Source organism: Protomyctophum bolini (genome assembly GCF_963924005.1).
Source record: "Protomyctophum bolini genome assembly, chromosome: 4".
Lineage (NCBI taxonomy): Eukaryota > Metazoa > Chordata > Actinopteri > Myctophiformes > Myctophidae > Protomyctophum > Protomyctophum bolini.
The window spans coordinates 32751738-32779709 of NC_137865.1; the positions used below are offsets into that span (position 1 = coordinate 32751738).

The window sequence follows — 27972 nt, forward strand, 5'->3', positions numbered from 1 at the left end:
CATTGGCTGCCTCTGGGATGTTTTGAGTTCTAGGTATTTATAACTCGGGACGTCGGGGTGTGAGGGGGAGGAGGGGTTAGTGGGGGGGTGAGGCGGAGTTTTAGCCAATCACAGCGAGGGTATCTTTAAAGCCCCAGTCCCACACTCCCCAGCACAGTTTTATAATGAATACGCGAATTACGCGATGCAATATATATTTACAAAATATCTTAGTTTAACCTACATTCTTCAAATGAAAATTGTATGTTCATGATTTTTTTTATTGAAATTATGAGAATCTCTATGTACTGCTTCATGGTCTTGGTGGTAGCAGCAGGCAGCAGCCTCACAATGGTGCATTCCTCGGGTTGACGCCGGTCGGCGAGCGTGGTTTGGGCACCAAACCACGTCTGCCCAGTGCACAAATCACGCTGGTCGAGCAGCGGCCAGGCAGGAGGAGAGGAGGGGGATCCGAGTCATTCCGACTCCGAGACGAGATTACGTCGCATGATCGGACCCCCACCAAATCTCCTGGTTACATCAATATCGTCCATGTGAAGTGGGTTGTATGTGGTTATTTGTTGAAATGGTGGAAGTCGCTAAAATGAATCACCAGTCACCACCACCGGATCACCGTGGCTCCGTCAGTGCGGCTGTCTGGGGCCTGCCTGGCAGGTTGAAGCGTGGATTCTAATCTACAGTGATCGCGTTCCACGAGAGGATGACAGATCATCAGCATAGGAATCATTGATCATTACAATGAATAACCGTGGACAAAGTAGTTCATGAACGATGCTGTGGTGGCCAATAGAATGACGGGTGGAGGGGGGAGCTAGATTTGAATCTGTTTGGAAACACTCACTTCTGTGTACAAACAATGGAAACGTGTCTATATCACCTTTAATGAACTGGTCGGCGTGTTTAAAAAAAACTATTTAGTCTGAATCAGCCTCCAGTTCACCATACTATGCTTTTTATATCCTTTTTACTTTGCATTTAAGTTTTCAGTTTAGTTTTGATTCATAAAATGTTACGAACGCTTTTTCAGGTTAGGTTTACAATTATGAAAAGTGTCCACAGGTTTTGACATTTAGAGGTCATGGTTAGATTTTTTTTAGTTGTGTGTCACTCATGTTCACAACGTGCGGTGCTGTGAACATGATCTTTCCAATATTTTCAATGCCCTCCTAAAATGTGGATGTCCTCACAAGTATATGAATACAATACATGAATACATGTGTGTGTGTGTGTGTGTGTGTGTGTGTGTGTGTGTGTGTGTGTGTGTGCATGTGTGAGTGCGTGCCCCATGCACGTGCGTGCATGCATGCATGCATGCGTGCGTGCGTGCGTGCGTGCGTGCGTGCGTGCGTGCGTGCGTGCGTGCGTGCGTCCGTGCGTGCGTGTATTGAACTCACTATGAGTGCAGTGTGGTTCTTGGTGCGCACGGCCTTGTGCAGTGCCGTGATGCCGTCCTTGGTCCTGAAGTCCAGGTGGGCTCCTCCACTCTTCAGCACCTTGACCAGCTCGGCGCAGCCTTCCAGCTGGGACGCCAGCGTTAGAGGACATTCTACGGCGCCGACACAACCAAACATGAAACCATCATCATCACTGTCAACATCTCACAAAGTATAATCCTCATGTTGTCAACCGCCTCAACCCTAATCTCTCAGGAATTCAGATTACGAGCTGTGCTACTGAGTCTGTTAGGCACGGCAGGAGCATTTAGAAGAACGTGTGAACATTGGGGATTCGTGGAATGAAAACCGGGCGCCACCGCAGCGGAAGAACAACGGCGATATAAATCTCCTAGTGGGCGTCATTACCTATGTCCTCGTATAGGTGGTTAGGAAGGTAAACAAAGCAACACATGAATTTAATTGGCTATCGCCAGACGATGTTGTCCAAAAGATACAATATTTTCATGTTTTCGGGCGACGTTCCATCGCCTGTTCGCCTGCTATCGCCAGTATAGTTGCCGGGTGCCAATGACAAATAATGCACTCTGGTGACAGCCAGACAAATGCATTTGTCTGGCTGTCACCCGCTGTTAAAACACACTGTGAGGGCGGACCAAACAGGCCAACCTCCTGTTATCCACATTGTATTGGGCCACGCCCCCAGGGAAAAATTCAAAGCAAAGCAAACAGGAAAGGGTTTTTCAGCTGTTTTTTCCAATTTATTTTTCTAAAATGGTTTGCCATGAACCTCCAGTGTGAGATATTGATTGCTGCGAGTCTTGCAGGGGTGCCTCTTGTGTTCCCTTATTTGGAGAGCCGCTCATTCGGGAAAACAATTGAAAATGGGTCTGACATTCAAAATTGTACATGCAGCTCTGCCCTCCATGCCCTCAGTGACCATTTACTTGACTGATTACTTTGAAAAAGTGAGCGACACCCACAGCCACAAAACTAGAGGTAGCGTAAACAATGATCTGGTGCCACCCACACACACAAACATGGGTAAATTCACCTTCCGCAGCACTGCTATTCAGGTGTGGAATGCCCTGCCCCCTTCTCTTAAAACAAGCAAATCACTGGCCTCCTTTAAAACAGGCATACAATTTCACCTGTCAGCAGGTCAGAGGGAGAGGAGGTGACCAATTGATGTTTTAGATTATTGTTCATGACTACACATGTGTGAGTGCATGGGACCCGAATGGAAACAAGACCGCAAGTCGTTTTGGACCAAAATGCCTGACTGTAACTTGTGCTGTTTGCATTTTTCCTTTGTCTAATCAAATATTCAATCAATCAATCGGGACTACAGGTTAACTCTGGGGGTAGTTGTAGCTTAGTGGGTAGAAGAGGGCCTCTCTACACACTAAGCTGCATCTGGTTAATCAGATGGCACAATGGCCGGACAAAGATTTGAATAAGAATTAGGGGATTAGCATGGTATGGGATGCCATCCAACTTCTTCCTGTCTGATTACAGGAAACCCATACAGTACAATATATATTTATTCTTTTGGCAGAGGAGATAGAGAGAGACTTTTCTGCATTAGCAATATTGTTCTGAACTTTTATGCCACTAAAGCACATAATAATTAGTGTACTGTAAGTAAATTGAGAGAGGGAGCCCAAGAGGGCCAAATAGAGAGATTCTGAGAGGCAGAAGGACGGACGTACAGACGTACGTACAGACAGACAGACAGACAGACAGACAGACAGACAGACAGACAGACAGACAGACAGACAGACAGACAGACAGACAGACAGACAGACAGAGTAAAGTTTAACATGAGGCTGAGCTCCTCACCTCCTGTCTCTGGGTCGTGGAAGTTGGGGTCCAGACCTCTTTCTAGGAACTTTGAGACCTTCTCAATGTTCCTCTGCTGAACATATTCCATGAACTTCTTCAAGTTTGCCTGACAGAGAGACAGAGAGACAGAGAGAGAGAGGGAAGAGAGGAGGAGAGAGAGACTGTGATCAGGTGATGTACTGTAACTCTCATGGGGGTGGTGTTCAATAATGCAGATGTGGGATGATTGCTGGAGTGCTACTGTGCACGCTCACGCACGCATGTGTTTGTTTTTCTGGTGAGTCAATCTATGTGAAAGGGCCATCTGTGAACAAAAATATCCAGGACAAAAAAATATGCAACAAGCTGTGGACATCCACACTATTCCTGTGCCATTAGCTGAGGCAAGACATGCTACAGTATTATGCTGATTCTTGCTGAAGCTGCTGTGAATGTGAATTGGAATAAAACAGAGGTATAGTAATTGCATACACTGCCCGGGAGTCTTGCTCAGAGTCCATAACATCGATGTGAGTGAGCTCATTTATAAAAACAAACACGCCCACATTGTGCATGCATGAGAGCCTATGTAAGGCACACCATCGCACACACGCGTGCGCACACGCACACATGTACGTACAAGCACATACCACATAGTAACTTGTGAATATATGCAATCATCAGTCATAGAGGAAAATGCCTTAAGCGCTTATGGCATTTTCCTCTATGACTGATGATTGCAAATATTCATCATCTCTGCTGTTAGGGGCAAGTCTGCTGCAGAGTGCAGATTGGAAAAGGAATACAGAGGACTGGAACAACTATATACTATCATACACATTATTCTATAGCCTGTAGCTAGGAAACATCAGGTCAATGCTACACCTGGGACTCGCTGAGACAGCCCACCAAAGACGATAGATTTTGTGACAATGACTGCTACTGTAGATGGCTTTACAGTGCATCGCTTCATGAGTCGGACAGACTATCGGATCATATTGAAATAGACTCCATTAATGTGTAAAAGAATTGTACTAACAATAGCCAATGTTGACCCACTTCTGCCATAGCTCTGTCATGCTGTAATAAGGAATTTAGCTAAAAATGAGATGATATTGTCTAGCAATATAGCATGCGCTATAGCCTAAAATGTACTGTCATCCTGGGAAAGAGCTTTTGTCACTATTGCCAATCTCTCAAGGTTCCTCTGCCTCTCTTTCCTTACATAACGGGTGCCAAAGCCTCCAGACATGAACGTGCATGCATGCTCACACCACCACAGTCTATCTATCCATTAGTTTGCACATGGCATGCGCTGAAACAAACTTACACACACACACACACACACACACACACACACACATACATAACAGCAGAACTGGGCTGAACAGCATGTGGACAGCCGTTTGTCACACTCACCATGTGCAACGATGCGTATTATCTACGTCCCCCCGACCGTAAAAAAAAAAAAAAAAAAAAAGAAACTCACGTTTCACACCTTGTCCACTTCACGTCTTTCCCTCCCTTTCTTTATCACACAAAGCCATCACCAACTGGTGTCTCTCTGTCCTTCACACCTCCACTACAGCCCTCCAGCATCTCCAAGTAGAACTGACTGAGAGGAATCCACTCTGGTGTCTCTCTGTCCTTCACACAAGAGAAGCCCACCTCCACTACAGCCCTCCAGCATCTCCAAGTAGAACTGACTGAGAGGAATCCACTCTGGCTCTGGCTCTTTTTTCCGTTTTCCCACATGATCTGCGAGGCAGTTGTTATGGTGATGGGATACAAAGAGTGCTCAGGCAGCGACGTGTGAGTGGGAAGGCCACCGAGGTGGTGGGTGGGTTAGTGCATTGTCAGTGTGTTTGTGTGTGTGTGTGTGTGTGTGTGTGTGTGTGTGTGTGTGTGTGTGTCTGTGTGCATGCACGCACACGCACGCACGCACGCGCACGCACGTGCTGTCATTATCACCAGTAATCTGCTGATAATTACAGCATTCAGAGGAATGATTTACTCTCTATTAGTGATTCATTTCCACTATCAGGTTTCAGGGAGCATGCTTTGGACAGCCTTGGGCAGGAATAAAGACATAACTAGAAAGCAGTTCCCTACGGAAACTGCGTGGGCTCGCCAAAAGACGCAATGTATATAATGTACAGTAGAAAATGTATTAAAGCTGAAGGAAAAGTAAAAAAAAAAGAATGTATAAAAATGTGTAAAAAGAATAAGCATAAATAACTGCATAAAGCGGAATAAAGTATGTGGAAGTTGTAGAAGTGTTTTAAAAGTTTTTCTTTTTAAGTAAAAAAAAGGAAAAAAAAAGTTAGTTTTTTTTTAATAAGTAAAAAAAAAAAAAAGTTAAAGTTTTTTCTTAATAAGTAAAAAAAAAAAAGTTAAAGTTTTTTCTTAATAAGTAAAAAAAAAAGTTAAAGTTTTTTCTTAATAAGTAAAAAAAAAAGTTTAAGTTTTTTTCTTTTTTTTAAGTTTTTTAAGTTTTTTTCATTTTTTTTTCCATTTTTTTCATTTTTTTCATTTTTTTCCAAATTTTTTCAATTTTTTCAGTTTTTTCAATTTTTTTAAAAAAAAAAAAAAAAAAAAAAAAAAAGTTTTCATTTTTTTTGCGTGCGTGCGCGCGTGCGTGCGCGTGCGCGCGTGCGTGCGCGTGCGCGCGTGCGTGCGCGTGCGCGCGTGCGTGCGCGCGCTTGCGAGAGCTGTGTAAAGGCCAGCCAATAGGAAGACAGGGTGTGTGTGTGCGTGTGTGCGTGCGTGCTCTTGCGAGAGCTGTGTAAAGGCCAGCCAATAGGAAGACAGGGTGTGTGTGTGCGTGCGTGCGTGCGTGCGAAGACAGGGTGTGTGTGTGTGTGCGTGCGTGCGTGCGTGCGTGCGTGCGTGCGCTTGCGAGAGCTGTGTAAAGGCCAGCCAATAGGAAGACAGGGTGTGTGTGTGTGTGTGTGTGCGTGCGTGCGTGCGTGCGAAGACAGGGTGTGTGTGTGTGCGTGCGTGCGTGCGTGCATGCGTGCACTTGCATGTGTCTAGCCTAATTGCACAAATAGCAGACCTACAAGCTCACAAGGTATCGCAGAGCAACTCATTGAGATCTTGTAACTTTAATGTCAGCCCTGTAATTAAGCCTTATATGTCTCAGCTGTGGAAGTAAAAGACTTCCAAGTTCTATGCCAGTACTATGACTGGGAGATTAGAATGGTTCTGAATGGGGGAAAACTATGCCCGAACAAATTGCTCTATCGCAAAAAGTAAAAGTCGAATGCAAATATTTTTTTCGCTGTGAGTGGCCTGAGATATTGACGTACACCATGTGCGATTGTGGTGTTGGTACGATTGAAAATGTGGTTATAAGAGCGAGTTAAGAATTGTCTGCGCGATAATATCCTCGTAAGAATTATACAATGGAGGTCAATGAGCAGATTTACTGTTTTTGTGTCACTTAAAAGGCCGTAGTTCACATTCTGTATGTCTCTGTGCTTTGGTGGTCACATTGTGTGAAAGAGGACATGTGTGGCTACAAAATGACCAAAGAACATGCGTGTAAAATGAATACTTTTGCCGGGACGACAATTTGTTTGGTAAATTTTCAAGGAAAGAATTTCAGTTTCCACACTCTAGTCAAAGAAGCGCCGCACTCTAAGATGGCACTAATTACGCGAAACGGCCTGCGATTGAACTGCGATTTTGGAAAAACCGTTTAACGTATTCGAATACGGTTTGAACCACGAAAAAGTCCAGAGTCGTGTGAGCGTTCTAAAGTTTAAATCACGTTTCTACGACAAAGTATGCCAGATTAATGAGGCTGCAAAAGTGAGGTTGATTTAGAGATAAATCCCATTCATTGTCTATGGGAGGCAAAAACTATAAATAAAGTTAAATATTTTAAAAAGTATAAACTTTTTCAAAACAACTTTTTCACCAATGAAAGTTCAAAGATAGATGAACATTATAAAGTTTGAATGAAGTTTCAAAGTGAAAGTATGACGGAGTAATAAGAGCTCAAAAAAGTTAACTGTGAAAAATGGGACCTTTCTTCCATCGACTCTCATTATAAAGGATGTAAAAAAAAGTTAAAAAGTTAAAAAGTATAAAAAGTATAAAACTTTGTAAAAATAAAAATACAAGCACACATCACTGCAAAGAGCTGAACAGTTTGAAGTTTGAACTAAAATTCTAGCATAAATTATGTGGAAGTAGTAGGTGACCGAAAAAAGTGGCGGAAATTGGAATAAATATAGACTGTGGATACCTATTGTGTGCTCGCTGTGGCGAGCCCACAATTACCATGCAAACCCATAATAATAATCTCGTTTCTGAGTGATCAACCATTTAGCACAAGCTATTCTGGTGCATGATATTTAAGTTTTAAGAGGGGAGAACATTAGATTACATCCACATTGCAAGAAATTCCTATGTGATTACCAAGTTATAGCTACATAAAATGAGCATATATCCCCATCACATTTAAAGTTTTATATAGCCTATATATCTCTGCTGTCGGGGAGGAACTCCAAAATGTTAATTTTAAAACAAAACAATGCAATACTGCCTCATCAAAGTTAGCATTCTGACTTTATATATTGTCAATTACTTGCATGATGTGGTTTCCTTCCGACAGCGACGATATATATAGTTAGTATACCATTATTTTACAGATTTTATCTGTTGGCAGTGTGGAGGGCAAAAAAATACTAGCCATACTTTAATCTCCACTAGCGCTTTTATCTCTTCTCATTACTGTCTCTCAGCATGTCTCCAGCAAAATCCTGCAGTGAACACTGAACTGGTGCCAAAGAAAATTGATTACATCAACTTCATTTTTGTGACTAACCTTAGCCGTCCAGCTGAAGCGGATTTAGCTACAGTTTCACATATCTCTGCCAAGCAGAAGGCCAGGAGAAGAGAGCATGTTTTCACCCTGTCATGCAAGTGTACGCCCGTGCGTGTGCGCTTGTGTGTGTGTGTGTGTGTGTGTGTGTGTGAGAGAGAGAGAGAGCAATGGTCATATTCTGTGTATTTGCTGTGTTGCTGTGTTTATGAGCCTGTCATGTACCTGTCTAAATACTTCCTTAATGTCAACTAAGTTCACACCCACAACACCAGAGGGAGTTCAACAAACCATGTGCAACGCAGATTCGGCACAAACAAGGGACTAAATAAATTTCTCTCCTATGCCACCAAAATGTGGAACGCCATACCAACAGCAATTAAGACATGCAAATCCCTTGACTCCTTCAAAACCGCTCTCAAAGGGCACCTACAGACTGCTGCAATTCGAAACTGGCCCCCGTAAAATCTGAATCCCCCCCACCCCCTTTCCCCCTAACTGTACTGTATATATATATGTTTCTTTTCCCTTTTTACCTCCTTCCATGATTTCCTGTTTTTAAGGGGCGCTAGCCTCTTCTATAAACAGCTTTTGTCCCCACACGTCTCAAGTTTTGCCATTGACGATGAACGGAGAAATTACGTCAGAATTCCACTAAATAAAATTAAACTTTAAACGCCATTGACATTGAAGGGAAACCTTACGTCATATGTAAACGAGCAACAACCAATCACATGGTGGGAGCGCTTGGCCAATAAGGGACCACCTTATGTAGGCTACCTTATGTAGAAATGTCAAATGTCCGCTAACATAAATTGATGTACGATGAGAAGAGCGCCCATCACTTCACACGGGTAGGTAAGTAAGTAGTATAAGTAGTAAGTGTATATTTGTATGTCTCTAAATGTTCTGATGAATTGAAAAAGGTGGACCCTGTTGTAAACAAGTGCAATGCTTTAACAGTGTGTCGTCCACAGTATACCTAGTATATAGGCTTTTTATTATATTGAATTGTGTTTTCATGTGACATGTAGACCTACCTGCAAACTGTTAATAAATACTTCAATCAATCAATGAGATCTAATATGCAGTGTTTGGCCAACCACTCCCATAAATTAGGCTAATACTGTACAGCACAATTTATAATATTGCTAGTCGTGATAGGAACAATTGACCTTATGCACACCGCTGCCATCTTGTCAGCAAGTAAGTAGGTGGAACATTCCCATTGACAGCCCATTCATCCAAACAGAAAAGTTCTGTCTAAATGTATTAAACAACGTCAAACTCACCAACATTGCAGCTGTATGGAAAGCTTGAATTATCCTCTTTCAATCTGTACAGTTTTTGTTTCATAAAAATCCACCGTAGACATGTTATGAGCTACTTCTTGTCAAGAAATTCCGCGCAGGTAATTTTTTTCAGAGTTTGGGAGTGCTCGTTGGATATCACTGAACAGCCCTGCGTGCCACCTGTTTTTAATTTGTACATGATGCAGGAGGCAGCAGGTTGCTTTACAAAAAACGAGTGCTTCCAAACTACTAGAAAACAAAATCACCTGCAAGGAATTTCTCATAACTTAAAGTAGCTCATAACAAGTCTACAGTGCATTTTTATGAAACAAATACTTTGCAGATAGAAAGATGATAATTCAAGCTTATCTCACAGCTGCAATGTTGGTGAGTTTGACGTTGTTTAATACAATCAGATAGGACTTTTCTGTTTGGATGAATGGGCTGTCAATGGGAAAATGCATCTAGTTAGCACCTTGCTGGCCTGATGGCCGCGGTCTGCATAAGGTCCATAGAATGTGTTGATGTAGGCATAGCTGACATGACATAATAATAGCATGTTTTTGGTAACGTTAAGTAAGGTTAGGTAAGGTTTAGGAGAGAAATGGTCAAATTGTATATCACAAAACACGATAAGACACTATGTAATCTGGCAATATCAACATACATTTGGCTAGCATGACGCTCCGATGTCATCTCACACTATGTCTGTGGTCGGTCACCTGCATGGCTTTCTCTCACAACTTCTCTTGCTTGGCACGACAAGAGAACCTCCGCTACCAACACCGCTAAACTGCCTTGCGTAGAAGCTTAGTGGAATTCTAACTTCTGGGATGCTGATTTGGTATAATATACCAAACCATTTTTTATTATAATATAATTTAAAAAATGTAGCATGTGCCATTGATTTGAGGATTCAGTTACCCTGCATGTAATTTGTTTCCTTAACGATTGATGTATATATTTTACCATACAAGAGAGAAATGTGCACGACAGACGATATGAAGTTCCATGATGTATATTTTGACGAAGTACAGCTTACAGCATTCAGCATAGACTCACGCCAGCCAGCAGAGTGCATGGCTCACACGTCTCCACAGGCTTGCGCCCCGACTGACTCAGTGATAGTATTCTGGGTCACCTTTTAAACAGTTTACATGGGTGTAGGGTGTCGACTTGTATTGCATAATGTAAAACCAAACTCTTTGATCAACCAGTCTGTCCCTTCAGGTCAACAAACTCCTTTGTCATGCCAATAGCCACCGGAATTCGGCTCCTTCCTCGTCCTGAGAAGGCCGACACCCACGTAGGTGACCACAGCTGCAGATCACCCAAAATAGGTCCACTGTCTGTAGCCTAGTATGTAAATTACACAATTGACACAAGGCAGAAGAACATTCTATGATTATGGAATCCCATATTCTTCACGATACTATAAAAACATTATGTAAATTAAAGCCATAGCCATAATATTGTGAAATAATTAAGCAAGCAAGGTGCCCCCACCCCCCAAAAAAGCAGCTCATTACTAACTATCCAGAACCTTAACCACCCGCAGAAGCCACGTAGTCGGAATGGCGGTGTGTCAGAATGCCACTCTGTCCCCAATAATTGGGGTGGCCATAGCTGAATGGGCAGAGAGCCCGCGCGGGACTTTATTGTCAGTTCACACTGAAATTTGTCTTGCGACCCAGCAGCCAAGTATGCAGAACACACTGTACACACATTTGACATAACACAAAGAACAAGACAATTTACATACATAAAGACATGGAGACAAGAGCAATATCCACCGCCTAGATTACCCGTGGCTACTACAACTCCTGATTAAGCCTCAAAGTCGACTGGTGGACAAAGGACCTCTTTAGTCTGACCTTATTGTATGCTGGTACACCATATCTCCTTCCTGAAGGTAGCAACCTATATTCTCCATACAACACATGCTTAGTATTAGAGGTGATATTCCTTGCTAACCTTAGGATGCTGTTATCATACGTGGATGTATAATGTTTCTGTGGTTGTCCAACAATCTTTGAACAAATGTTCAGTTGTTGCAGCAGTTGTGGGTTGTAGACAAACATCCATACCAGGTGGTACTACAGTACTGAAGAACACTCATAATAACATGTGTGAAGAACAAAAGAAGAATCCGTCTACTAGCACCGAAGGATCTTAGACAGCGAAGCAGGAAGTAGATTATTTGCTTCGTTTTCTTACACACTGAATCAATCTGATCTTTCCATGACTACAGAATGGTCTATTACTACTCCTAGGTATTTGAACGAACATACCTGGTTGATTGGTTCACCATGAATAGTAATAGTATCTGTGTATCTCTGGTGGTGTACCAAAAACAATCTCTTCTGTCTTTTTTGTGTTAATGATGAGAGCGTTGTTATCATTCCATTCAACCACCTTATTTACTCTGTATTGGTGCAGTCCAGGATCACTGAAACTATCTAGGAGAGAAATCAAAACTGTATCATCTGAGTATTTTAGCATTGTATTGGTCTGGTGTGTCAGTGCGATATTCAGACAGGCATTCCTCAATACGACAGCTGTCAGTATTGGGTGAAAAGTACAGCTGAGCTCACACACCCCTGGGGAGCACCAACATTGGTAGTTGAGAAGAGGGTCGTGTTCACTTTCACCCTCTGTACTCCGCTAGTAAGAAAAGAAGCATACCAGTGAATTAAGTATGGATTCAGTTCCAACTGTACCATTTTTGACACTAGTATATCGGACTGTATTGTATTGAAAGTTGAAGAAAAGTCTAAGAATAGCAGCCCAACCCCTTTTATAAGCAAACTGACAGTGGTCGAACATTTCTTTGGTTATACTAACGAGATGTTGTAACAGTATTCTTTCAAGTGATTTCATAATCACTGAAGTGATATAAAATCCTGAAGTGATATAATCCTTATGTTCTTTTGGACATTGGATTTTGGGTAGTGGTTTTATGTGTGAGGTTTTCCAAGATAGGGGAATTGTGTGTGTCTCTACAGAGGTTTGGAATATTGGTTGCCACACTAGAGCCAGCTCAGATGCAAAACTTTTGAGGATAAAAGCACTGCACTCGTCCGGCCCATTAGCTTTCCTTGTGTTAGTACACTGAAACACTTTTCTTACATCCTCTTCAGTGATGGTAATTCTGTCTGAGGCCAGTGAGGGGCAGCCTTCAGTATTTCAGTGCACTTTGAGGAATTGTCCAATGATTCGAATCTGGCGAAAAAGGTATTTAGGTCATTAGAAAAGCCAAGTTCATTTTCGGTCACAATAGGTTTAGTTGGGGTTGACATTCCTGTCATAGATTTCATAGTATCCCATGCCTTTTTGTGATTATTGGCATTAAACGCATCATCCAGACGCTGTCTATGTGCCAATTTAGCTTTTATGTTTTGTTTGTGGCTTTTGCCTTTATTTTATATTTTTTATTACGGAGGGACAGACAGTAGGCTGACAGGAAATGGGGAGAGAGATGGGGGGGAAGACATGCAGTAAAGGCCGTCGGGATCGGGAGTCGAGCCCATGGCACACTGCCAGACTGGATTACCAGCCAAGGTGCCTGGACCGCTGAGCCACGGCCAATGTAAGTGCACCGAAATCTTTGTTTATGAAGGCTGTTTTTCTTTCATTTATCGTTGGCCAGAACGATAGAGGGGAGCGGCCGGGCGATTAAATGTCCTTCGCAGTCAATTCCAAATACCACGCTTTCTTCCTCGTTTCCTGTTCCTTCTGTGTCGGATCAACTCCTCTGGGATGTTATTCAACACTGACAAATAGACGTGGTTGTTCGTGGCTGCGGTCGTAGTGACAGCAGCATATCTCGGCTGTACACACAGACGCCTCCCTGTGCCAGTTGTTTGTGTTGTTGTCGAATTGTTGAGTTCAACTGACAGGCATCTTCCACAGTAGTGTATAATACACAGAATCAGCAGAGCGATTTCTAAGGCGCGAATGAGCAATGTGCTGAGGTGTCCCTGAGCAAGACACTAATCATTAAAGATCATACGACGAGGCTTAAGTTGGGTGGTGCCAAGGTGAAAACCAGGTATACTTAATGAACTGGTGGGTGTGGCCACATAAAAACACAATTTTAACACTTTCTGTAAAAAACTTTGAAAAACTATCTTCCTCCTAGTATCATAGTACCTGATGATCATGTTTTATAGGGGATCACGGCACCTCATCTTTAACGGCTCCTCTGTGAGCAGCACTCAGCTGTGTGAACCTGAAAAATGAATGTCCTCGTGGGATGAAGGTCTAATTATTAATTACTCCATCGGGTGCACTGAGTTCCATGCGGAGTTGGAGCGGTACGCACGCGCCGGCAACGCAAGGAAGTTTACAATTTAGTATGTAAGCTACGCATAACCAGCTTTCATTTGTGCTCAACTGTCCCAGTTGGCAGCTGTGGTAAACACCAGGAGTTCATGAGGAAAATCCAATTACACAGGAATCAATATCACACACAAACACGCACGCACGCGCACACACACACACACACACACACACACACACACACACACACACACACACACACACACACACACACACACACACACACACACACACACACACACACACACACACACACACACACACACACACACACACACACACACACACACACACACACACACTCTCACTGATAACTCCCACAAGTCATTGTAATGTGGGAACCCCCACTGTCAGATATGGAGTTACCACAATTTAACTTGAAAATAAAAAAAAATATTCTACTCTCAGGGTTGACCTGAGGCTGATTACAAAATGTCTTCTAAATCTTGACAGTTGACCCCAAAAATGATATGTAATTGGCCCGCAGACCCCCATCTGAAATTATGTTATTCCAGGGACACCCCCAGAAGCAAATATTTGAGTTAAAAACATTCGCTGTGAAAGAAGATATATATTCAAAGATTTGCACACGTTTTCATGATTTTTCAAAAATAGCAGATCTAGAAGCTCGTAGCACGGCAATTTTACATTTAAAATAATGGTTCAAAGTTAAGGTGACACAAAATGCGTTCCAGTATACATAATGGGTTTTACTGTGTAACAACCAGTGGTCTTCTCCACGGGGATGAGCATGGAAGGAGAGGTGGGGCACGGCAGAGGAACAGAGACAGATGAACCAATGAAAGAGAACTGACAGATATGGAACAACTAGCCTCTGGTGAGCTACAGTATACTGAGAGCACGCACGCATGCACACGCACGCATGCACACGCACACGCGCACGCACACACACACACACACACACACACACACACACACACACACACACACAGTCTCGTCCCATAGTCAACTGCAGATCTGGCAAACAAAATTCTGCCTAATCAACCCGCATTCCTAACATCAGTAACTAAATTCTCACAGCCGCGACTCACAAACTAAAACCTCTCTCTCTCTCTCTCTCTCGTCACCGAGAGACACCTGTGAGGATTCTCCAATCAATCAGTAGCAGCAGGGTTATACGTCACTGCTTTGGCCCAGCTTAGCCTAGCTCAGACTTACCCAGGAGTGGGTACTTTTTTACTCATTCCGTACAACTTTGACACTACTCAGCCCAAAATGTATTCCTTGTGGCACAAGTAGGCGGGTGGGGTGATGTTAGGCCATGTCAGTGGAAATACGATATATGGTATGATATGATATGATATAGTACTTTATTTCAGTTCGCACTGAAATTTGTCTTGCGGCCCAGCGGCTCAGAACAAAATACGCCCCATTGATGACAAATATGAAACTGGAGATCAAGTGTGTTACAAGAGAGTGCATTACCCTGAGTGGAAAGCACCAGGGGTTGTCATCTGTCTGCTGGCCCAGTGGTTATTGTCAGACATGGAGGAACCTGCTTTGGAGCGCATTATCTCAGACTGAGAAAAGTGAACTTAGAAAAGTGCAAATAAACCAGAAAAACTAGAAACTATATTCAGCAAATGCAGTCCATATATATTGGATACTTCTTGAGCTGAGGATTCGGAACAACACTAACCTCTCTGTAAGAAGGAAACGGATCAATTCGTGTCTAAGCAGTACTGGGCATATACAGTAGCACCAAGTAATGCGTTACTGTAACCTTTTCTTTTCGGCAAAATATAGTGTATATATCTAACTAAGCCAAGAATGTTGAGAACCGGGGCATCCGCTGGCCCAGCAGTCCAGGCGCATGCCACATATAGCCTGACAGCGCATGGCGTGTTCGAGTCCCGTTCATGACGATCTTTGCTGCATGTCTCTCCCATGAAGCCCTCAGAAAAACTGGCCAGTGTTGAGGCGCTGAGCCCTACTGGTCTGAGCTTGGCCCGTGCATTTAGCACGAGGAAACCCCATGCAGCTGGGGTTTGAGCACTTCTGCATTTTGGACACCAAATTTTGGTGTCCAAATCCAAAAAATGCGGAAGTAGACCGTTCTTCCGGGTGCTTCAAAAACGCCACTGAGCAACTTCTATCAAAATGATTAGCAGGGGGCGGGGCGGTCCACCCTCTATCCTTTATTCCTCTATGGTCTCTCCCCTTCTCTCTCTCCCTCTTTCCTGTCTATCTTCACCAAAAACACTATTATGTATAATAATTATGTAAACAATGGAGTTAACAGTGCCAGAAGTATACGTGGATTTGTGGAAGAAAACCACTGTGCACACGTCTTACATTGCAAAGTATGAACTCTACAATTAAATCACACCTTGCCCTAATGGACTAATGAACTGCATGGTCCGTGGAGCCACACATACAGTACAGTATACAATTATTGTGTCTCCATGACAACAGGGTCATTCTGTGATTGAGAGACAGTTAAGAAGTGCATGCGTTTTGCAGAGTGCGTGCGTTTTGCAGATGCGAAATCTGCAATAAAAAACGTCACGCAAAACATCCTTGCACACTGCAGTGCGATGCGACTTATTTAAATTAGTTGCAATGTTTTTGCAGAACGAAATTGAGTGAAGCAGCAGCAGTGAGGATGATCCCCTGATCTGAGTGTTCAATGATCCAATCTGAACCGTACCGTGAGAGACGTACCATGTATTATATGTAGCAGGTGCAATCAATCTATTAACCGTGCCATAGGCGTAAAGACGAGCTTACCTTTACTCTGTCCAGCTTGCCATAGCCGTAAAGGCGAGTTTTGTTTAATCCACGTTAATCAAATTTAGCATGTTGTAGCATTTTCAGCTAGCGACAGGCCGCGGTCACGTAAAAACGGCCAAAATTCCGTCTTTATATGCATTATGGCTCATAATCTGCAAAAAATGTGTTCAGAAATAGCTCCGGTGCAGTATTTCCGAATGCGCCCATGAAGACCATTTACCTCAATAGAGGGACAGACAAATGCATGGCCAAAAACTCTAGGCTAATAAAGACTAGCAAAGATTCTTCACGAGGACATGCTATGATAATTATATGACATGTCATAGAATAAATTGGACAAGAGAAGTTCATTCTCTCTCTCTCGCTCTCTCTCTCTCTATATGTGTTACATGCTCTGCTGCCTCACCTGCTTTCATGGGCTTTTCATAAAGTACTTTCTCTTCAACGAGATGATCAGTGGAAACCATGTTGGTCTCGAAGGGCTCAGCACTGCTCAAAGGCAGAAAGACCATGTCTAGCTATGTGAAAAACGGATAAAATCGACCATAGTCCGAAAACTTTTTATATATTCGGCGGCAGTGTGCAAACGTGATTGACATGGCGTGAGGTCGATTATTTTTCCCCGTGATCCGAGAGAGATCTGGATAGTTTGTCGTCTCACTGCAACAGCAGACAGAGACAGCATATAATAATCTATACTCCCGGGCCATTCACAGCAATCTTCCAAGTTGTTTACCAGAGCAAAGAGCCCCCTGATTGAGTTTGACGCTCGCCACTCAGTGTGATTGGAGACGACTCCTCGACACCGACACAGACAGACACAGTGCAAACATACAGTAGGTTATGACCCGAATATTATGCAGCGGCTGTGTGTCACAACTCTGCAGGGACACTGTACTGTACATGAGTGTGAAGAAGTCACGCACAATAAGGGAGGTGAGAGGCATGGGATAAAGGGTTTGGCAGTTCCTGTGTTTTCCTGGTAAAACCTGAGGCCCCTATATGTATGGCCTGTGATATGTTCTCCTTCTGCTTTCCTGCTCTAAAGGTGTGAAGAGAAGGACACAGAGCAGTTATTCTCTCCTACACTCTACTGTCACTTTCTCTTTCCACTTTCCATTAGCTTTCTAAAGGAGGACCGATGCACTTACAGTACTGGCACCCGCTAGGCCCCTATTCATCCACGAGTGGTGCATACAGTATCCTATAATGCACTCACTGTACTGTATGCATGTTGCTGCCCTACATTCACTCTATGGATATAAAGCGAGCCTCCTGGCTACACAACACACGCCCCCCCCCAGGTCCCAGTGCAGCTGGCTCCATCCACGCTCAGACACTCTGCAGCATCATGGACGAGTAGCGATTACAACAACGCGCGTGTCGACTTGAGGCCTGTTCGCCGTGATTGCACGCCGGGTCTAATGCAAGTTGGCCCGTAAAATACACACATGCTCTGAAGCGTCACAACTGTTTAGGCATCAGACACGGTGGAGTGGGCGGCGTGCAGTGGGCCAGAGGCAATATCGGTGTCAGTGACGCCTCAACTCTCTGGACAGAGAGGGCATAAGACTCGCATGTGTTCTTGCTTACTTTGTCCCCAAGGTGTGCAGTGGTAGGGCCAAGACGCAGAGGTAGATAATGGAATGATGAACATTATATCTATGGTCAAAGATGTCGGCTTCCATTATTCCAACCGGTCTAAGGTCTACTATATCATTGGGGTTAGTGGGAACCAACACTTTTGTTTAAACATAGAGAAAGTGTTCAGTTACTTGAAGTTTCGATTTTCACTGCTTATCTACAGTGTGAGAAACCACTGTGTAAGCACGATAGACTTACAATACCGGGTCAACAGTGCCAGAGTTTAGCTGTATACGGACGGACGGACACACGGACAGACGGACAGGGTGCAAAACATACTTTCTCCCCATGCCTTCTGCCTGGTGGAGACAATTACAATGCCAATGCATGTGCCTAATTACAAGAGAAGCATCACATGTAAAATATACTGTAATGTTTGATGTCCTTTTAGCATTGCCAGCTTGCCAGATTGCCAAAAAGCCATGTAGACTACAGTGTAATAGAGACTATAAAACCCTTTGTCCTATATTGTTGGCATTGTGGCAAAAAGACAGCTGACTCACACTGAGCTGCTTGCTTATCGGCAGCATGTCATCATCACGTACAGCCTGTCAGCACCTCATCAGATACCGTCTGTCAAGTGTGAGGCTGTCACAGCTATAAAGTAACAGACCTATTCCAATTTCAGGAAAATATTTATTCATGATGTGTGTGTACCAGTGCTGGTCGTGAGTCTGACAGACACGACGATAAATTCAGACAAAGGCACGGATTGAGTGCCAAATGATAGGAGAGAAATTGCCAGGGCATTATTTTTTTTGTCTGGCTCAACTGAACTGATTATTGCTGTCTGAGCTAAGTCACAGGATTTAAAGAGGAGATGAAAAAATAATATGATGATGATACACTATAATAATACACAGTAACAAGCTGTGGCCATGGCGGATGCTGATTTTTTTTTATCAAGCAAATTATATATGTTGATTTTTTTTTATCAAGCAAATTATAGCACATTATTTATTATTCATTAAACATGAGTACTAAAACTAAAAAAGAAGCTTCACACTGGCTCATAACGTGACACATTGCCACACGCTATGAACATCGTCTATTTCCGCTATTTTGGAATATCTTTTGCTCAAAATACGGATGCCAGTGTTAAAATTATTAAAGTGAATAAGTGTAGAAACAGAAAGAACTGAATAATAATATCAGAAAATAATTCTCAATAACTTGTATGGACCCTCACATGTCCATTTGGTTACAGTCAGAGTTAAAGTAACAGTGAATATTTTACTGTTTAGTGTACAACATGCTTGCCCGTTATTCCTCCCAGAGAGGGGTGGGAGGGGTTGGGAAGGAGCGGGTGTGCGCAGTCAGCGCATACAGAAGTCAAGGCAGATGGCTGTGTATAGTTGAAGCACATATGAGATTTTGAATGAAACTTTGGCGAAAACAGAAGCACAACATGAGGATAAAAGAAACATTCAATGCCAAGTTTGCTATTCACAACTACTTTGTTGTTGTGGTGTTGAAATTTTGAATTTCTCCAACTATTATAAACTTTCACGACAGCCTAGTAGAAATATCATTTTTGAAAAGACTACTACAGTGAATTCGGTTCACGGAAGTTGTTGTAGGCTATGTGGGGAAGGGGGATTATCTGATGAGAACTGACACATGACTCTACACTCTCTTGCCTTGCCGCACCGCCACCCACCGCCCCAGCCCCTCCCACCCCTCAAAAAAAAAAAAAAAACAGGCAAGCGTACAACATACATACTGTAGGTATACTAATGGATGAGCTAACTGGAGAGCCTTCAAAGTGTCTCCACCAGTATACCACATCAAAGTGAGCATTCATGAGAGAGAAGCATTGTTTGTCACAATCAGGCATCGAAACAGACGACTGCTTCTCGACGAATCTTGCGGCTAGCCTTATTTAGCACTGTGTGTTCCAGTCAGAATTGCATGTGCTTTTTGTTGACGGCTCGCCTTACATAAGATCTGGGGATGGAGAACAGTGCAGGCAGTAATATCCTACACCGCACCCACCCCCACTGACCCCGTGTGTCCCAGATGCTTTGCGAGCGGGCCTTTCCTGCTCCCGGGCCTTTGCACTGCATTTTAATTAGACACACAGACAGGGAGAGACGCGACTTCAGATTAAGTGCACGCAGGAATCAGCCCACACTCCGTTCACACAACAGCTTGAACAGCAGTGAAAAAGCAATCGAGGCCACTGTTTGGTAATGTACTGCTAAATACCGACAAACTGATTTTTAATGCCCCCCCCACACACACACACACAGTTTGTTTGGGCAGCTAATAGTCGTTTCACGATGTTTCTGTGTAAAATATTGAAAGAATATTTGATTAACCCACTCAGGCCAGGTTTTAAGCATTCTGTTATATTCGTTTGTAGAATCGTCCAAATGGGTTAACAGTCTGCTCCCTGCTTTGTCTGGACCGATACATGATGTGTTCTAGCGGTTCTCTTTGTTCCCTTGACTTCCGTTGCCTTCTGCTTGAATTTCCAAAGACGAACATGTAATGAGGCGAATGGTGCACGTTAACACTTTGATATTGAACGAGATGAGGTGAGACTGTGCCCCGTGGAGAGGACAGACTTGAAACGATAAGAGAGGTTATGAACACCTCCTGAACTTCAGCGCTACTGAGAAATCCTGGAATGGATGACGATAAGCTCGTACACCCATGTGTGTGTGTGTGTGTGTGTGTGTGTGTGTGTGTGTGTGTGAGAGAGAGAGAGAGAAAGATAGAGAGAGAAAGATACAGAGAGAGACAGAGACTCTGACTATACAGTACTGTACTGTACACTCTAAGTGCCCGTTCTCTAATTTTGTATTTTAGTGGTGGGATTTGGCAAATGGCATCAACTTTGACTTAGAAATTCTTTCACATTTTACACACATAAAAAACTGAAATTCTTTTATTTGTTTCTTTGAGGAAATGAGGGGCGAAGAGCAACTAGGGGAGGCACGTTGGGTACAGCAAGGCGCTCTCTGTGCCTCTCGTGCGTGTGCATCACACATGCACATATATTACAATATATACTGTATACTGTATACACATACTGTATATTAGGGCATTCACGAATACTGATTTTTCGTATTCCACTTTGAATACCTAAAAGTAGTTGAATAGTCGCTTATTCACCGTTGAAATATATTATTTTCATCCAATACAAAACTATAGTCATTTGAATAAAAGTATATTTCCAAATGTATGAGTGTCTTTGTCCACATATCTTCTTGTATTCTCAATAGATGACGTGTTTTACATTTAATTTGCCACTTGAATGGGTTGCCCATAATGTTAACAGAGCAGTTAACATTATGGGTAATCGCATTTCAGTGACATATCACTGAGGTTATACTGTACATCCCGATCCCGACTGACTTTGTTCATGTCTATATTTTGAACATGTCATGGGCTTACATAAATGTTCTACTTACCGCAGAGCTCCAACAGTCATGAGAAATGAACATTGTTGAATTAACTTGCCTGAATGTAGTTTGAGAAAACTAAATGGAGGAGTGACATATTTCAACTACTTAGTGAATTATCCATGTTAGAATTAATATAGGCTACAATTAGTCTTGCAAGTTGCTGTTTGGATAATTTTCCAAAATCGAAACACAAACGTATCTTGGTATTGACAACCTCAAGGGATGCCACCACGGAGATGTATGTACTGAACATGCAACCATTTTAACTTTAGATTTCAGATTTCGATGCTAGCACTTTTGATGGAGTGTGATGGAGTGTATTATAGTATATTGTGGGTTGTATATTGAGATGGCAGGTATATGACATTAAAAAGGACAAATCACACATGCGGGACACAATTCAAACACACAAGAATCACTACAGCCTCAGTAATCAACCAGTGAAATTACAGTATTTATGGATTGCATTGACAGCTGCAGTACACCATTCTCCCTGAATTAGAGTGGTGCGGTGGTGCTGTCTTAAAGTGTGTAGACATCTGCCATTTTGGGAAATTACTTCGGAATGCCTCGATGACGCACTGCCCGACATAATCAGAGGATGACAGAGAGGTGAGATTCTTGCTAACTCGACATGCCCATTTCCTTGGCCGGTCGACGGTCGTCTCGAGCTAGCCTAAGATTTAGTCTCTCATAGATGTTTTATTTTATTGATTCTGAAATGTCAGAATCTGTCAAATATATATATACGAGAGTATAAATCTTAGGCTAGTCTCGAGCCAAAGTTGAGTTTGACTGGCTGGTGCTGCCAGCTCAGCCTGTTCGATATGTGTCGTATGATGGTGTCGTGCGTTGAAAATATAAAATCTACAAGCTCACAATGCACCGCGTTGTGAGCTTGAATGTTTGCTATTTTCGATGCACACCAACACCGGTCATACGGCGAAGCACACATCAAGCTTTTACACACACCCCACACACATTACAGATGCGACAGATCTGCACATAGTCTGCTAGTATTCACTATTTTTGTTCGGGTGTTATGATAGTCTCGCGTTGGCCATACTGGTGAACTTGGATTCGCTCTCGCTTCCTCCCTGTTATCATATAAACAGGCAGTGATGGGCAAGTATTTGAAATGCATTGAAATACATATTTTCAGAAAATACCGCCTTGAAAATGTTCTGATGACATTCATTTTAACAAAATAAACTAGGTCGGTCGGTAGGTTTTGCATACGAGATGTAAAGCCCAAAACATCACAGCCACTGTATTCACGTCTGCATGATAGAGTAGATTATATATTAATGATTTAGTTAACTATAAAAACAGGAGCAGCTGCATCTGTGATAAAGTGGAAGCGCGGTGCTAATAACGAGGTGTAATTATCAGCTGATGGGTGCATGTCTGCAAACACGCATTTAACGCTATTCATGTTAAAATATAGCCGTTACATTTATTATTTGTCCTGTAAAATATAAACCTGTCGTATCGGCCGAGGTGGCTAGAACAAAAAAGCCCAGCGGAAACCCTGATATTTTTAATTAATCAATAGCCTACTGATTTATGCAACACACTATTGGGTCACCACGCAGCTCCTTGGGTCCAAATAGTTGATAACACTAAAACTAGGGATGTCCCGATCACGTTGTTTTTGCTCCCGATCTGATTCCGATCATTTGATTTTGAGACAGGCCGACCGATCTTTATATTTTATACAACACTCTTATGCCATGTGAGAAATGTATGTCAATCTGTTGCCTTTCAATTATTCATAAATAATGTGAATACTTTTATTAGAACTATAGAAGGACTGTTATTGTGGATTTCTTATTTTTTTCATGTCATGTGAAAGCAGGGAATCATAGCAAAAATAATCAGGAGCAATGCCCTGGCCTTTCTCTCCCCCACCCAGTCACTCTCCACCAACACTCTGCCTCCTACCCCTAACCCTCTCATCCCCAATTCTAACCCTAACCTCAATCCCAGCTTTCTTCCCCAGCCACCTCAGAGCATGCACCCGGATCAGAGGCCCCTCTCTAGCGCAGGGACAGGGACGGACCTGGACGGGGCCCACACATTACCCTCTCCTCTATGTCTTCCCTCCTCCAACTCTTCTTCTCTCACCATCCAGGCCATCGGCTCCTCTACAATTAATACATTACTCCCATTCATAACCACATTTTCACATACACTCCAACCACTTCACCACAAATTTAAACAAAATTTCACCACTACACAACAATCCTACCCCCCATTACAAGCACATCAAGTCATTTCAGCACTTAGAAGGAACAGGAACCTGGGAGACCTCCTTGTGCATTCCAAATTTTCCACTTTACCTCCCAAGCCCCCACAGCCACATACACTCCATTTCAAACCCCGCAAATTCATCAACAACCCCCATAGTCACACTTCCTCCCCCATCACGGACCCTCTGTCTCTGACCACACCCAATATAGTCTACATCATCACCTGCACACAATGTCATAAACACTACATAGGAGAAACCGGACACACACTAGAAACACGACTCAAACAACACTTATATCACATCAAACGAGCAGACATACACACAACCCTATACACACACTTTCAATCCCATTCTATCGCTAACCTCATCATTTCAGGTCTGGAATGTGGAGTCCGATGGACCAGTGGACAGCGGAAACTCATGGAGCACAGATGGATTAAAAAATTACTAACTGTAACACCCACTGGTCTTAATGAAAGAAGTTGATTTTTATCTCTTTCTGTTCTTTTATCTGTCCAATCAATAAATGGTTTCCAGGCCTTGCTGTGAACTTTTACTCCTTTATGGTTTTAGGTTGTTTTATTACTGTCTATTTTTATATCCATTTTACCCTTGGGTTTTAGAAGACATTTCGGACATTGGTTTAGGTATGCGGTCTAGCTTAACTTGGACTCAGGGGGGTGGACGCCTCTGCCTTGCATAGTCCCCAGTGAATAGGCATTTTGCCCTTCACTGGTAACCTTATTTTGGATTTGTTTTAAATATATGAAGGTTTTGTGGGCTGGGCTTTTTACTAAAAAGCCCCCCCTTTTAAATACTACACACATACATACATACATACCTACATACATACATTTCAGACGTTTTAGCAGTTTTTAAGGACCCACTTTTAGGCCAGTGCACCAGAGCAAGCTTTTGCCTTTTTTTAAACCCCACCCATTTTAACCAAATACATAGTAAAATAATATATATAAAAAATAATATTAGCGAATAATCAACCTTTGAGTGTCGAATAGTGTTTTCATCATCGAATATTCTAATATTCTGTGAATGCCATACTGTATATCAGTTTGTAGGCCCATCATGCCCACATTTTCAGAGTGGGCATGACGGAGAGAAAGACCAAAGACACCATGAAGGTACCTAGAGATTCTACTTCTATTCTTGGGCCAAACCACAAAACAAGTGGCGAGAGAGGGGGGACATGCTTGGCATGCTGTCTAACTGGGCACAGTGAAGCTGTCAGTACTGCCTCCATCTCAGACAGCACCACTCAAAATGGAGGCTTCTCTATTATAAACCTTCTCAAATGGGTTAGTCCATTTCATGTGTCAGTTTATTTCTATAATTCATGGCTTTATATTGCAGGTTTGAAAGGTCTAGAAGCATACCCTCCATTAAAGATGCACTGCAATGACAGAGGCATGTAAGAAACACACAGTTAGATGGGATCACAGGGGGAAAAGGAATATGAAAGGAAGATGACAGAAGAGACTGGGAGAACACGGAGAGGGTGCAGTAGGATGAGAATAGAAGAGTAGCCCCTATAACATACTGTCATAGAAAACTTGATACAAATCTCAATGTTAAAAATAAAAACTATCAATATTACATTTTTAAATAAATGAATGCCTTATTTTATATGTTGTATAAAATGGCATGCAGAAGTAGCGGAAGTAGCAGATCTACAAGCTCACAATGCCAGGTTGAAAGTGTAAAAGTATGTCTGTGTGGTTTATAAATATTAACCAATTATTAACAGGAGCTTGTGACTAAATAATAACTACAACTTGTTTTTTTTTGTTGAAAAGGAACAACATCAACATACTATTTGTATTGTCTTCTGTGGTGTAAAACTCACCTCTCGCTTTGTATAGTACCTCATGTTGAAAAGTTTACCTACTGTAATGTGACATATTAGGAAAACTTAGCAAATCTAGTGTTAGTAATAATATACATAGTGGCGCATTATTAGCTTTCATGTTTCAGTAGACACTATAGAGGAAATTATTTCAATCCAGTCGAGTCCAATCAAGCAGAAGTTATTTATAATGGATTTTGTAAACACGGCAGGAATGCAAATGATGCTAACACATCATTATATGGTGTACTTGCTCCATGTGTGCACATATCCGGTTATCTAGCCTGTGCATAAATTAGAGATGCTGCACAACCCTACATTGCATCAGCATCATGCTGTGTATCCGTTGGTTACCATAGTTGTTATACCATATAGGTAGTAGATTGCATTTATACAGCCTGCATTCTCAACCAATTAAGACCTGAGGCCAATTTTACAAAACCTATGTTTCTATCAAGGTACTTTCAGACGGGCATCGAATAACACAGACGACGTCGCCTGGATCAACGACAGGTCTGTTAAGGTCTGCTCAAGAAGGGAGCGACAACGCGTGAATGTGTATGTGAATGCGGTCCCGCATTCACATACGCTTACGTTGTCGCCCCTCGACTTCTCCACGCGTACAGAAAAGAAATGCAGGTCTCATTGAAAATGAATTACTATAGGTGCGTAAATCGCTGGTCATCTGAAAAGACCTTAAAGCTTTTTCATGTCAAGGACCAGGGACCCCCAGAAGCAAAGATTTGAATTAAACACATTAAACACATTTATATATATACATATCTACCACCAAAGGAGAACATGGCCGTAGCCGACAGTGTAAACAACAGCAGAGCCCGGCTAACAGAAGCCGCTCCAGTGCTGGGTGGAGTGCTGACAGTGTAGGCTATGCTATACTTGCAGGGAGAAAACATACACAATACACACCAAATAGGAATGTGAGTATATCTCACGCTCACGGGCAACGAGCACACAGCTGTCACCAACGGGAACGTGAGTTATGTGTATCGCATGCGGCGAACACAATCGTCGCCTGCAACAAACGACATAGATGATGAGACAGCCTCACGGTACGCCAAGGGGGTGCCACATATAAGGCAGCCCAGAACAGGTATCCAGTACCGTGAGGAATTCAAAATCACAAGCTGGTATAAGCTCTTACCGATCAGGAGGAAGAAAAGAGGAAGAGTGTGTGCGTGTGGGACGCACTTATAGAGTGACGTCGGCACCCACGGTTGTGAATAATTTAGTATAATACTCCTGATCTGAAGGTTATTGTCACATGATTACAGGTTCACTTGAAATGGAATAAAATAGGCCTGAAAGTGAAAATCCACCTTTCAGCAGGCCAAACGGAGAGGAAATGATTGCTCCTCCCTTAGTCAAGTCAAAAAGTGACTACCCCCCACTTCTTTATAAGGTCTTCTTTTCCCCCCAACCTGTACATAACTTTTTTTATTTATTTTTATGATGATTTTAATTTTGTTGTTATTGTTCATGCCATGATTACGAATTGAATACCCAGGACCTGAATGGAAACGAGACCGCAAGGACTTCGGTGATATCCTTTTGTACGGGTGTTTGACCTCTGTACTTTTTTTTACATTCAATCAATCAATAAGGCATAAATATCAGGTCAGGTTTAGTCCTCCTTTATCTGTTAGTCCATAAGACAGTCAGCTCTCGTTCAAAACTCACATCACAGCTGTCACTCGATCCTGTAGGTTCACACTCTATAACATACGACGAATTAGACCGTTCCTCACCCAGGAATCAGCCCAGCTCCTAATCCAGACAACAGTCTTGTCAAAACTCGACTATTGTAACTCCCTCCTTACTGGCCTACCAACATGTGCACTTAAGCCTCTCCAACTGATCCAAAATGCCGCAGCTCGCTTGGTCTTCAACCAGCCAAAATTCTCACATGTCTCCCCCCTGCTCCGCTCCCTCCACTGGCTCCCGGTCGCTGCCCGCACAGAATACAAAACTCTGATGCTGGCATTCAAAGCAACCAAAGGTATGGCTCCCGCAAGTATGATTGAACCCTACAAACCCTCCCGCGCACTCAGAACAGCCAACGCAGGGGAGTTGGAAGTACCTTCACTAAAAACGCCGGGACAACGCTCCACACGTCCCAAACTCTTCTCCCTTCTGGCTCCAAAACTGTGGAATGCACTTCCCATTGCAGTCAGAACTGCAGCATCACTCCCAATCTTCCGCCGTAGTCTGAAAACCCACCTTTTCAGACTCCATCATGGCCCATAGCACTTACCCCATCCCCTTAGATAGCATTTATGTAGACTTAGCAATAGCATTTGATACAGACTTATAGCATGTTATGTAGACAGCACTATAATTGCA

At 42.7% G+C, this 27972-nt stretch overlaps 1 protein-coding gene across 1 annotated transcript in view; it reads right to left on the minus strand.

The window, feature by feature from the left end:
* The window catches only part of shank3a (SH3 and multiple ankyrin repeat domains 3a), a gene marked incomplete at its 5' end in the record, with an annotated part of 258696 nt that overhangs the window by 153504 nt on the left and 77220 nt on the right, over positions 1–27972 (minus strand). The window contains 2 exons of the mRNA XM_080761381.1: positions 1395–1546; positions 3237–3345. Of these exons, the coding sequence (XP_080617507.1) occupies positions 1395–1546; positions 3237–3345 (261 nt within the window). The remainder of the gene's footprint in view (positions 1–1394; positions 1547–3236; positions 3346–27972) is intronic.